We start from the raw sequence: 14,203 nt of genomic DNA, 5'->3' as shown, positions 1-14,203 counted from the left end.
CATAGCAACCATTTAGCAAAACCACTGTATTTTTTTTTTTTTTCAGAAATATTGAATTTCACTAGTAGTATATATGTAAACACCAGATACACATCCATAAGGCTAGCACTGAACACCATATATCTTACCATATCTCTTTCACTCTTTCTTTCTCTCTCTCTTTCTCTCTTTCTTTCTCTCTCTCTTTCTCTCTCTAGCTATCTCTCTCTACATCCTTATTGTTTTCTCAGAGGCTGAAAGGGGATTTTCCATGATCTGTGACATAGCTACTGCTGCCTACGAACTCTGTAACTGTGCATCATGCATGGTAATGATGGGATTGACTTACATGCAAGAGGAGTTGGATGAGGATCTGGCAACTGGATATCTGAACCCTTACAGATATCATTGAGTCATCAAACAGAAACCAAGGAAATGCAGGGACGAGTGCCCCAGGTCATGCGATTCCCACACACACACACACACGCACACACACAGACAAAACATGGCTTAATGGAAGATTTCCATTGACTTGTAGGTCATAGTGTGTGAAATTCTACAGTACTTATCTGGACGGTGTGTATCTGTTTAACATAAAAACAGTAACATTAGAGTAAACAAATAAATATCCATCATGTTTGCGTGAGAGTGTGTGTGCGTGTGTGTGTGTGTGTGTGTGTCTGTTGGAGTGTTAGGTGGATTGTTAGCTTAGATAAGGCCCAAGAAATGACTCTGGTCCTCTCACAGAGGTCGCTAACATGGTGTTAGCATTACGGCCCAGCCTGGTGTGTAAGCGTCTAGTGCTGTACCGTGCCTGGCCACCAGGTCGGTTAGCCTATATGCTAGCTAGCTCCTATTGCTAGTTTCCCATTTCTCTTGGTTTGACGCTTGCCTATTTACAAGAAATGGCTGTAAGCCAACACAGTTCACTGTAGCGCCGTGTTTCTAAAACCAACTCAAACACAGGCACCTCACAACTGTAAATATCTCAAAAATAATCAGTCATTGATTGATACCCATGCAGTCCCACTTTAAGACGGTTTAGATAGCCACTAGTTAAAGGAGGTATTATATTAAAGGCTTAATAGAAGTTTTCTTCTGTGTTTTGTAAAACGTGGGGTCCCTTAAGATTAGATTCCCCATAAGTTGACTTTACTTAAATTTATATGCAATATTTCTACAAAGTTCCAAACAAAATAACCACAAACAATAGTGGGCTTTTTTTGCTTCTATATTTCTCTAACTGCTTGCTTTTCAAGCTTCTATTTTCAGAAATTGGAAAGAAAAAAAAGAAAGAGCAAGATCTGCAGTTCCATATTAAACGTTATCATACAGTGATTTTGTAAGCAAATATAAAAATAAAGATAAGGCTAATGAATCGTATAAAGATCTATATAATAAGATGATGAATAAAACTTATGAGCAAAGAGTTGAATAAAAAAAAATAACGCATTCTGGAAGTCAGGAATGCATTACTAGCCTCTTGTGAAAAAAAAAAACTAAAGACATTTCCTGGTTAATAGCTATGAAGCAACTGCCAGTTAGAGCAGTAGTAAAATGGAGCTGCTTTAAGACTACTGTATGTCCTATGTCTAACTGTAGCGCCACTTAATCCTTAGATCATTTTTTATTGCATTGTTAAAGGTCGAGAGAAGTATTGGACTTAACATAACATAGGTCTAAAAATAGAAATGAATGCAAACTTTTTGTATGGTATTTTTAAAGAGAAGGTAACTAAGAAAGAAAGGGATTTTATGTGGTATATAATATGTTTTGTAAAAGGAAATTATGGAAAACAAGAAGCAAAATGAATATCGTTCATGTTTTTGTATCGAGTAGAAATGTTTTTAAAAGCATCATCACTGAACTGGAATGATAAAAGACATATACTCTTTAAAAACTCTAACCTATGGACTGCATTAAATACATAAATTGACTTTAACTTATATTTTCTGGTCTAGATGAATTGTAGTATGTGGATTTTGTACTTGTATTTTTTTCTTTTTTTTTTTGGTATTTATATAAATTTTCCAAAATTAAAAAGGAAGCAGGAACCACTTGCGCTTTCTTCAGGAAATGCACATTTCAAGTGTGTTTCTCTAGTTATTTTTCTTATAGTCTGTAAACTTTTGTAACTTGTGTAAGTTTGCTTATAGTTCATATTTACACAGTTCTAACCTTTGGCTGCCTCAGACACACACCCACGCACCAACACACACTCATTAGAACAATTAGTACAATTGGAGAAGGAGCCGCTACATTTTTAATTACAGAAACTGGAGCATGTCAGCGTGGAGTCCTGACCTTAAATAGTTCTGAGATGGCAAGTTACACCTGTCCCTGGCTCTGACCCTGAGACTTCTATGGTTACATCCGTTTTACGGCATTTTTAATTACTCCTCCACAAGTGTCGCACGGACACTGACAAGCATCCAACAACTGTTATTTCACTATTATTACACACAAAGTTACAAAACGGAGAACCTAGAGAACCCTAGTGAGAATGAAACCTCACTTGATTAGGTTAAAGTTTCTTTACCATATCAAAAGTTCAGTTTTATTTTTATTGAAAGAAAACAAGTTCTTTTATGTCTCATGTCTTATGACTCATAGCACATTTCCACCAAAAGAACACTGGTTCTTGAATCAGTTCTTGAATCAGAGCTTTTCAGTGAACCAGCCTATGTTTTAGTTGAACCATCAAAACATCATATCATATGGCATCAACAGAGGGCATTGCACAGTGGCGGTAAACATAAGCAGCTATGGTACACACTGAAGAACCTATTACTTTTTTGGTTCACACTGCAAGCAAACGTTCCTGGTTCCAGAACCTACTTTTGTTACTGGAAACCGGTCGAAAATTAGGTTCGCGAACCAGAACAGTGCCGGTTCCTGTCGGTGGAAAAGCGCTATCACAGAAACATTTCTAGCACCTCCATTTTTAAGAGGAATACCCACACCTGTGTAAGTTGTGAGGAATTATCTTGTGAGTGGGATTGAAAACTGGTCAACAAGCTCATTGTAAGGCAATATGAATTATTGTTGAGGTTGATGTTATAGAAAGCATTACCACTCACAGTGGACAACATATTAGGCAATAATGATGGTGACCGGCGGTGTCTGACAAGAAATGTCCATGCAATCACACAAACAACTCTGGCTGAAAACACTTTTTCATTTAATGCAGGAGATGCTACTTATGTATATCCAACAGGGGGTCCAGTTTTTTCTAGCTTTAATGGGATACGACTAAGAAGTCATGGGACATGGCACTAGTTCTTGTCCTTTGACATTTGGCATGTCAGGTTATAACCTTTATGCCCTTTCAGGTCAGGAAAGGTACATCAGTGATCACAGGGTAAAGAAATATAATTTAAAGCTGTATAAAGTATGAAGGTCTTCATTTGTTTTAATTTATGTTGGGTTTGATGAGTGTCCACCCCCTATATCTCTCACTCTCCCTTGCCCTGTCACTGTCTTTCTAATTGTGTCTGTGTATTTGTTGTGTTCGTGTGTGTGCGCAGTAACAGGCCTCAATGCCTACATTATTCATGTTGGAATGAGACTCGAGCTAAAGTTACATCAAGGCAAGTAGAGCTGACAAATTAAGGCTCCTTCTACAGCCCTGGAACAGCAGTAAACCAGTGACACACATCCTCTCACTCACACAGAAACTCAAGCCTTCGCTGGGTTACTCGTGACAGGTCTAACCTAGCTGCCGGTTCTACTAAAATTGAGTTACTAGTCATTTAATGTTTCCGTACTTAGTAGAGAAGCTTCAGACGCTGGATAATAGAAGGAGAAAGGAGAACTGTGTGGATGAGTGTGGGAATAGGAGCACTACCCTCAGCAGAGCAGACCTGCAGGACTCCTTCTGGTGCGCTGAGGAGTGGAGCCATGAGGACAGAGATTTACACAGGCACGCTACAGACTGCACACATCACGTCACCCTGAAGAGTGAGAGCCCACCATAAGGTAAGAAGAAACAATGTTGAAGAAGTGATGCTGATGATGTGTAAAAAGTTGAAAAAGTTGTGACTGTTCATATTATTAGTCTTGACAAGTTTTGATAAGTTTTGAATGACAATGTTCAGACCACCAAATCTGACCAAACCAAAATTTGTGGCATGTGTAGATGCCAGAAACCAAATTGGATCCATTTGAAGTTGATTTGAAATTAGCCTCAGACTTCTATGTGTTATGTGCCTCTTTCACAATGTGACAAACAATGACCTCATCAAATCCAGAGTGAGAGAAGTGTGTGGGTCCAAGAAGAGTGCCAAAGTTTAGTTACTGATGCCACAGCAACCCATGAAGGTATGTTTGTGGTGTTCATCCAATCTCATCACTTAGAAATAACAGTGTGAAAAGTCAACTCAACAGATCTGATTTGAGAAACAAATCTGATTTGCCTGTGGTCTGAACATAGCCCAAATTATTTTTTATTATTTAAAACACATCATCATTTTAACTGTTCTGTCTCAAATTGTGAAGATTTTCTAATCTTCTGTTTTTTTCTGGCAGAGAGTCTGCAAAATAGCATGGTCCTAGGACAAGGACAAAATGCCAGGCAAAAAGGACTTAAAAGCAGCGGCCAAAAAGGGAGCAAAACCAGAGCCGGAAAAGAGTAAAGGCAAGGAGGAAGAAAAAAAGGGCAAAGATGACAAAAAAGGAGGTAAAGATGACAAGAAGGGAGGTAAAGATGACAAGAAGGGGGGAAAAGATGACAAGAAGAAAGGGAAAGAGGAACCTCCCAAAGGCAAAGGAAAAGATGATGGAAAGAAAGGAAAGGATAAAGGAAAGGGAGCGAAAGTAGTTAGTGAGTCAGAGGAGGAAGAAGAGCCACTTGAGGATGAGGAAGAGTTGAGCGAGGAAGAGGATGAGGACGAAGAATCAGAGAGAGATGCTGGCAAACGGGGAAAAGGAAAGGCAGCTGCTAAAAGCAAAGCAACAAAGGGAAAGTCCAAATCAAAACATGCTGTATCTGATGAGGATGAGGAAGATGAAGACGAAGAAGAGGATGAGGATGAAGATGAAGAAAGTGAAGAAGAGGACAGAAGAGGAAAGAAGAAACCAAAAGACGCACATAAATCCAAATCAAAACCTGAAGAAGATGCAAAGAAGAAGAAAGCAAAAAAGAAGGACGATGGCCCAGCTGAGCCACCACCAGAGGAGAAGAAGAAAAGAGGCCTAAAGAACACCTCCAAACTTTTTATGCGTTTCTCTGGATTTAAGAGGAGGAGGAACTCCAAAAAAAAATTCAAAGGTACTTCTAGGCTTTTTCTTGGACTTGGCAGACGAAAGACACGCATAGCCAAAAAAAAGAGGAGGAAATCCGTTTTAAAGAATGCCCCCAGGCTGTTGATGCGCTTTAAAGCCAGTAAAAAAAGGAAGAAGGAGAAAGAAAAAGACAAGTCAGGAAATAAGCCAACCTACATGATCCTTAGAATAGGTGGAAACAAACAAGCAGAGAAGAAAACGGGGTTCTTTAAAGGTCTTTTTGGGAAAAAGAACGCAGGAGATGGGGGTAATTTCAAGTACCGGAGTACAGTAATGGGCAAAATTGCAGGGGCAACAAACTGGCTTACAAAGAAGTTCCTCTCAACCAAAAGAAAACAGAAAACCCTTGGCAGGGGTCAGGCCGGCTGGGGCCAGTCGAACAGCAAGCGATTTCCTGGGGGTAGTCAACAGGCGAGCATGAGAGGAGCTCGTGGGTTTGACAATTATGGGTACGAACAAGATTTTGATGGATATGACTACAATAACCAGGGTAGAGTAGAAAGAGGTGCATTCAACAGACAGTCAATCCATAGACAACCAAACAGATATGAGGCTCAGTTTGCTACTGTGCAGGGGCATGCACAGCACTATGAACAGTATGAAGAAACAGCTGACTATTATGACATACCATCTCAGGATCAAGGCTATTATGATTTAGAAGAAGATGGATACTATCAAACACAAATGGGCATGCAGAACGGGGATATGTATTATGACGATGGTATGGGTTATGATAACCCATATTCTGCACAAAATCAGATGGCCTATTACCCAGAGGAGATGGGATACTATGGGGAACAGCAATCAATGGACCCGTATTATGATAATGGAATGGAATACTATGATGAGAGCCAGTATCTAATGGAGGATGTGTATGACCCTTACGGAAATGAAATGGAGTTCTATGACGATGGTCAGTTTGATTATTATGACGACTCTCAGGGTTTCTACGATGATCCATATGGTGTGGTTGGCCCAGATGATTTATACATGGATCCATACAGGAATTATGAAGATCCATATCTACAGGACTTCCAGGTTAATTACAGTGAATCAGGAGTTCCCCCACATCTTGAGTCTGCCTATAACATGTACCAACCATATGGTTATGGTATGCAAGATATAATGGATAGTGGGGGGGTTGATGCGCTGTATGGTGATGAGTTTGGTGGTGTCCCCATGGAGCCAGTTGTACTTCAAGGGGACATGTTTCGAGTTCCAAGACCTCAAGTGAAGCTTTTTGGTAAAGATAAGATAGATGTGGAGCTGCCACCACCACCCCCACAATATGAGTTTGAAGAGATGTCAGAGATTCAGTATGAAAATGATCCATATATACCTCAAGGTCCTATGGTTGGGGGGTTTCCTCCCACAATGCAACCACAAGACATGCTCTATCCAGGAGAGCCCCAGATCCCAACACCAACTGCCATGTTAATTAAGCAGGCTAACAGTCCTCAGGGAATGATGAGCCCTACCATGGCACGGTCTCCACATATGTCACCAATGGCTCAAAGTGGTGCTTATCCTCCATCTCCTACACCAAGCAGGAGGTCCATGGGGATGATGGGCTCTACTGCTCAGAGGCCAATGTCCCTTATGTCAGCTCAAGGCCCCATGCCTCCCATGGCAGATCCAGGTCCCATTTCCTCTATGATGGCACCAGGTTCTATGTACCCTATGGCAGCACAAAGGCCTATGTCCCCTATGGCAGCACATAGATCCATGTCCCCTATGGGAGCACAAATGCCCATGTCCCCTATGGCAGCACAAATGCCCATGTCCCCTATGGCAGCACAAATGCCCATGTCCCCTATGGCAGCACAAATGCCAATGTCCCCTATGGCAGCCCAAATGCCCATGTCCCCTATGGCAGCCCAAATGCCCATGTCCCCAATGGCAGCACCAGGTCCTATGTCCCCTATGGGAGCACTCGGAGGATTTAGGGAGCCATTAATGGATGCAAGACTTTCTCCTGTACCGATGCGACGACAAATCCCTCCTGGATCTCCACAACTCTCCATGCACCCTTCTGGAGGATTTCCTGGAAGACGAAGCCCCTCACCACAACCCTCTATACGTCAATTTGGAGCTAGTGGAATGCCCCCTTCTCCAACACTAAGCAGAGGAATGCCATCGCAAGTTCAACGTCCCGCTTCTCCTTTTGGACGAAAAAGAGGAAGTCCACCTGCCTCCCCAGCACTCTCCAGACGTTTCCAACCTCAAAGTTCATTCATAGAGGCAACACCATCCCCCCAGCCTATGCCTCACCATATGGCCCCACGAGGAGTATCTCCTCGTGCTAGCCCTCCTGCTTCCCCCCGTGCTTCCATCCGCAGACGAAGTCCACCACTTTCGCCACGTGCTTCAACAAGGAGAACCAGTCCACCTTCTTCCCCTACAATGGCTCGTCAACCATTTGGTGCCAGGAAGCTTCAGGGTTCACCCTCTCCTCCTAGGCGAGCAAGTCCTCCACCCTCCCCACAGATGAGCATGCGTCCTTTGGCCAGTCTTCAGCAGAGGGATCCTGGTAGGCCACAATCCCCATTTGTTGCTCAGAGAGCATCACCTACTGCTAACAGAAGAAGCTTGGCAGTGGAATCTGAATCTGCACGACCACCATCTCCAAGTGGACGTAGACCACCCTCTCCATCTCTGTCTCGAAGGTCTACCCGTCTTGCAAGGGATCCACCTCCTTTTGGATCCCCTGGTGGCCGACTACGTGGAATGGGGCGTCCCAACATTCCTATGGGAGCTGTAAAACCCTCTCCTGGTCGAATGAGTCGGCGTGGTCCTCCAACACAAAATGTACCTCCTTTTAGAACCTCCATACGCAGCAACAGGTCAGTCATGCCTCAGGACTTTACATCCTCCCCACAGCTCTCAGGCCAACACCCTGGGTTTGCAATGAGGGAGCAGAGGCGCTTTATTCCCCCAGGTACTCCAGGCCCCACAAGGAACCCACAAAGACCAGTTGGTCGTGGCCGTCCTCTTATGGCCAGACAGTCCATGAGGCAGGCACCTCAATCACGACAACCTTCTCTAAAACGCATGGGTCCTCCATCACCCCAACCTTCTGTTAGGCATCTTTCTAGACCAACGTCTCCTCACCCCTCAATAAAACATGGCTCACCATTACCAATGCGTGCCCCATCTCCTCGCGCACCACCTTCCCCTCTCCTCTCAGGTGGTTTACCAAATTTGCAGATGTCTGGAGTACCATATTCATCTCCCTACCCTGTTGGGGTGGAGCCAATACTTGTGGGACCTGACCAATTTATAAATGTGCCACAATCTCCTGTGCTCACAGACACTCTTCAAAACCAAATGATGCCTCAAGGCTATACCTCACCAATCCAGCAGCCCATGGCATCATATCCTCCTGAGATCACAGGTATAGAGCAGTTTCCTGGGCAGCCACTTCCACCACATTTATCAAATGCTTTACAAAATCAAGCTTTACGTGAGGCTTCCTATACTTCAGTACTGCAACCTGGACTAGCTCCACAAGCTCAAGAAATTCCTATAATACAGCAGTATCCAGAGCAGATTGCATCTCCTGTTTTATCAAATGCTTTGCAAAACCCTCAGGTCCGTGGAGCCTCATACACTTCTTCCCTGCAAAGACCAGGCTCTCCATATGCAGAAGCCGTACAGCTTCCTGGTCAGCCATCATCCCCAATGCTTTCAAATGCTTTAGAAACCTCTAGTCTTCGTAGTGCTTCATTTGTTTCACCACTGCAACCACCCATATCCCCATATGCTCCCGAAATGGAGGCTTTTGAGCAAATTCCCGGTCAGCCTGTGTCTCCAGTGCTGTCATCAGCTATTCAAAATCCTTACCTTCGTAATGCCTCATACACATCACCACTACAGATGCCTCCTTCTCCATATTCACAGGTGATGACAGAATATGATTACATAGAGGACCCAGGTCCTGGTCCTCAACTCACAAATGCTCTACAAAACCAAAACATCCGAAATGCGTCATACCGAACACACTTACGAAGGAGAGGATCAAGATTGCCCCCTGGTTATGGTCCAGGGGGATCACCAGCTCTGTCAAATGCTTTACAAAACCAACAAATCCGCAATGCATCTTATCAAACACAGCTAGCTTATCAAAGGGCCAACTACCCCTATGCTCCCATGGCTGGTTACGGTCAGGATCCTAGGAAGTCTCCTATTCTGACAGATGCTCTACATAATCCTCAAGTCCGTGGTGCCACCTACCGCCTCCCAGATGGCACACTGGTGCATGGAAATGAAGTGATACCTCCATCCACCTCACCAATGCTTTCGAATGCACTACAGAATCAACAGCTACGACAGGCGTCATACAGACTTTCAGATGGAACTGTAATAGGCGTACATCCCCAGCAATCCCTCTCGCCCAACCTTTCGAATGCCTTACAGAACCCAAACTTAAGACAAGCTTCTTATAGACTCCCAGATGGAAGTATAATTATGGACCCCCGTCAACAACAGCCCTCATCTCCAAATCTGTCAAATGCTTTGCAAAATCCAAACCTAAGAAATGCTTCCTACAGACTTCCAGATGGGACAATAATTATGGCAGATCAGCAGCCAACATCTCCCAACTTGTCACGAGCACTTAGAAATGAGAACATTCGAAAGGCATCTTATAGGCTGCCTGATGGGACAATAGTGTTTGCAGAGCAAGAAGTTGAGCCAACTTCTCCACTTTTGTCTAATGCACTTCAAAATCCAAACCTCAGAAATGCATCTTATAGATTGCCTGATGGCTCCATCATTTATGGACCGCCAAAACCGACCTCCCCAAATTTATCAAAAGCTCTTCAGAACCAACAAATGCGAAATGCTAATTATAGATTACCTGATGGTTCTATTATAACCACACAGGTACCAACCTCCCCAAATTTAGGAAATGCCCTTCAGAATCAAGCCATTCGTAGTGCTGCCTACAGGCTACCTGATGGCTCAATAATCAGTGCTCATCCTGTTCGGCAGCCAAATTTGTCTAGTGCTCTCAAAAATATAGATCTCAAAAGTGCTTCCTATAGGCTTCCAGATGGATCTGTCATTTCCCCAAGTGCTATGTATCAGCCAAGAAGTCCCAACATTTTAAGTGCCTTGATGAATGATGACCTTCGCAATGCCACATACACACTACCCGATGGCTCTGTTATATCAGCAGATCCTCGTAGGCATAGAAATCCACAACTTTCACAAGCCCTGTTAAACCAAAATCTCAGAAATGCTAAATACCGTTTACCTGACAGATCCATCCTCACAAAAGGCTTTGCAACCTCACCTCACCTCTCTGATGCTCTGATGAATGCTGAACTCAAAAAGGCCAGTTATCAGTTGCCTTCAGGAATGTGCACTGTGACAAAATCTGGCTTGATCATTGGGCCAGATGGCAGGTATGCAGTGGTAACCCCACAGAGGAAAGGTCCTGAGGACCACTGGGCCCAGAATGAGAGAGAAGGACAAAGCGCAGAAGATATGTGGGCATCAGAGAAGGTTCTGCCTCATGGTACAGTGCAGAATCTTATCAAGTGGTCTGTTTATCGTGATGACAAAATGGACCACCTTACACCCCCACCCTTTGTCCCTGGGTCCAAGGAGGCACAAGTACACTGGGTCCCAGATCGGCAAGGCGAGCCCACTGGTCACTGGTATGACAAGGTAATTCGCCTTAGTTTAATTAGCAGTAGTACATTCTTTATATAAATAAATTAAAAAGTTATGAATGGAAAATAGTAGTAAAGATATAGCATAAATATTCACAGTCCACAATATTATGATATCTTTTCCACTAAAGATATAGGAGCATGTTGTAATTTTGTAATTAAAGACTGTTGACTATATGTTTCTATACATCCTTTTTTGTCTTCATTTTACTCTGTTTTTCACTGGTCAGGATAATCATTTTCCACACTGCAGTGTCAGTGACATGGTTGTGGATCATTCCGAGCATTGCTGCTTGAGTTTTTAAACACCTCAGTGTCACTGCTGCACTGGACATTGTTCACCAACCAGAAATATCCAGGTAGCAGTATCCCGTTGGCAATGTTCTCTGACTACTTATGAAGGTTTACAGGATGATCAACATAAACTGCAGCAACTGATGAGCTTTTGTCCCTGACTTTATATCTACAAGCTCAACCAGCCAGGGAGGAGTGTGTAATAGACATGGACAATGGACAGTGAGTGAAGGCAGTGCTTAAAAACTACAGCAGCAATGCTGTCCCTGATCCACTCCTACTCATACTTCAGTGCTGAGAATGATCTACAACCTAATGGCCAGTGAGCAACAGGTTCAAAAGAAGAAAATAAAGTCTGTAGAGAAACATAAAGACTATATTGTAAAAACAAGAAGGTGGTCAAATATTGTGACTGGACTGTATATTGTGGTTTAGACTAAAACATCACACTAATGGATCTTTCTCACCAGATCTTGGGAGAATTAGCCATGTGTTAGGCCATTCTAGAAGTAGGTGTTGAATGGTAGTACAGCCTTTTAGTAAAAAGGTTATTTGAGAGTATTTTTGACTCAGAGTGTAATTAGTTGATAAGCTCATACAGGTAATGCCTTAATGAATGTTTCTGCTGATTTGCAATTTCAGATATAGTGCCCTGTATGTCAGAAAGATTTAAAGATAAGAAATTGCTTTAATTAACCTAAGCCTGGTATAACTTACAGGCCTGTTGGCAGTAAGACAGTCATCACAGCTGAAAGTCAGGCTGGGATAGAGTCTAAACAATAGGCCTGACCAAGCTTAACTATCTCCATCAGGGTTTAGCCTCAGAGCATCGACTACATCGGATGTCAGATGAGATTTACAAGACCGATTATAACCATGCTCAGGTTACGCTGCCGATGCTGGTAGCATCTCTACTTAATGTGGCTCAGGCCAGTGAGGTCACCCACTGACCTATTTCTCAGAAGAACTAACTAAGGTTACAGAATACTTAATCAGGGTCAGTCCTGTTACATCGTCCTGTGTCCTGTTTCTTAACACTGGTGAGAAATGGTGGGAAAGGATTTCAGTTTTCAGTGTATATGCATTGGTAATCTTTTGTCTCAAGATATTTAACCTCCTAAGACTCAAACTCTTGCATGGCATGCATTTCTTTATTTTTATTTTCTATTTGCGCTAATTAGCACCTGATTAGTGTAAAAACAAAGAATTATCTTTTTACATGATGTAGTTTCTGAGAAAATGATTTTGAGAGTGAATATTTGTTCAACTCCACACAGTATTACAATTAATTAAAGGAAAAGTGAGAATTACTTCAAATCATCTGAGTAGATTTAACTTATTAGGGGTTTACAGTGCACATGGGTCCAAAATACTTAAATAATCTAACAATTACACTGTGAACAGGGTTAGTACAAGTCACATGATTTACTCAATTCTATATAACAATGACTATGTGCATTATTCACACTCATTTTAGAAAATAATTTATGCTCAAGTTTTTTGAGTTGTTTAACTTAAATGGTTTAAGGCAATCGGTTTCTCTTAAAGTTTACTTAACTCGTCAGGTTTTACAGTGAATTGTTTGATCAATTTGGCACAGTTGAAGTTTTTATCAATATGGCACATTTGAAATGCTTCTTTAACACGGACATAACAGCGTAAAAAAACATATACATGTACTGTATTTACTGTTGATCTAACAGAATTTCCGAACAGAATCAAAGCTGTAACATGTTAAACTCTTCAGTATAATAGTAATAGCCTCATAAGAGGACACCAGGCCTTGTAGAGCAAAATTCAGTGTTGGTCTAGACAACCCAAAATGTGATGTCCACACATGTGGATACCAGGTCCTAGGAGATTAAAGCAGAAGATTTTTTTTTCTTTTAGAGAATAAGTAGCAGTAGTTCAGATGGGAGGAGACAAAATGGGTCATGGCCTAACCATCCATGCAATGTTTTTATATACTCTTTCTATAAACAGTGGTCTGGTAGGTTTGTTCTGTCATTCTTCTTTTTGACAGAATTTCATAAATGAACAAAACTGCGTTATTCAATTAACCTTCTTTGAAATCCTTTAATTCCTGTTCTTTAACCAGATGTACTCTGTAAGGAGTATGCCCACTATGAGATACCGAGAGAAAAGAGAAGGTGATGGACTTGAGGATATGACACAGTTGGCGTAAGAAACCATAATTATCTATTCACATGCTCACAACACTTATACTGTAAATATGATAAAGCGCACTCCAGATTAGAAAAAAAAATGGTAAATTGGTAGTACTGTATACCATGGTGCTAAAACATTTTAACAGTTAATATTTATACAAAGATATATAAAATATGACATGCCACATCTGACAGGTAACATTTCTGCTCTGTGTCTAGCTAATACAGGCCAAAATAGCTAATTCGTTCATGTGATTGAGCAGTTAGCCTGTTAGCAGTTAGTCTCTTGGCTTACTTACTAAGACTTCACACTCTCAGAAATGAGTTTTTATCATCAGTACTTAGTTAGTTAGTCAGAAGCAGCTATACTGAGCTGTCTGATACTGTCTGAACTGAGCTAGAGGCCAGCTTAGCAATTGAGCTTCAGAACCAAACACTCCAGAAGAAAATGCACATTTTTGCATTCTGTCAGTTCACTTGCTCTATAAGTTTTATCTAAACCTTTATAAGTGAAGTTTCAGTCAGACAGACTTGAGTGTTTTTTGTAGTGAACAGAATCTTGGCTATCATGTTAGCTAACAATGCTAACATAACTGAAGTGCTCTGATTAGCTATGCTAAATATTTTCTTTTTTTATCATCAGACTGATGATGCTTAAACATTTACTGTATGATTGACTTAAAAGTGTGTGCATTATTCACTTGCAACACTTACTCTGTAGACAAACTAAACTTTGTATTTAACAATTGTTTATTTTAAAAATAACCCAGAATTTGATTGTATTGTAGCCATGTAAATACA

General features: G+C 41.8%; 1 protein-coding gene across 1 annotated transcript in view; it reads left to right on the top strand.

Moving 5' to 3' along the window:
- The first annotated feature begins 13,332 nt into the window (after nucleotides 1-13,332).
- myo15ab (myosin XVAb) overlaps nucleotides 13,333-14,203 on the top strand; it is a 70,528-nt gene continuing 69,657 nt past the window's right edge. The window contains exon 1 of the mRNA XM_049469476.1: nucleotides 13,333-13,415. Within this exon, the coding sequence (XP_049325433.1) occupies nucleotides 13,333-13,415 (83 nt within the window). The remainder of the gene's footprint in view (nucleotides 13,416-14,203) is intronic.

Source organism: Astyanax mexicanus, chromosome 21, assembly GCF_023375975.1.
Source record: "Astyanax mexicanus isolate ESR-SI-001 chromosome 21, AstMex3_surface, whole genome shotgun sequence".
Lineage (NCBI taxonomy): Eukaryota > Metazoa > Chordata > Actinopteri > Characiformes > Acestrorhamphidae > Astyanax > Astyanax mexicanus.
Note: the sequence above shows the minus strand (reverse complement) of the source record. Positions and strands in the feature narration are given on the sequence as shown.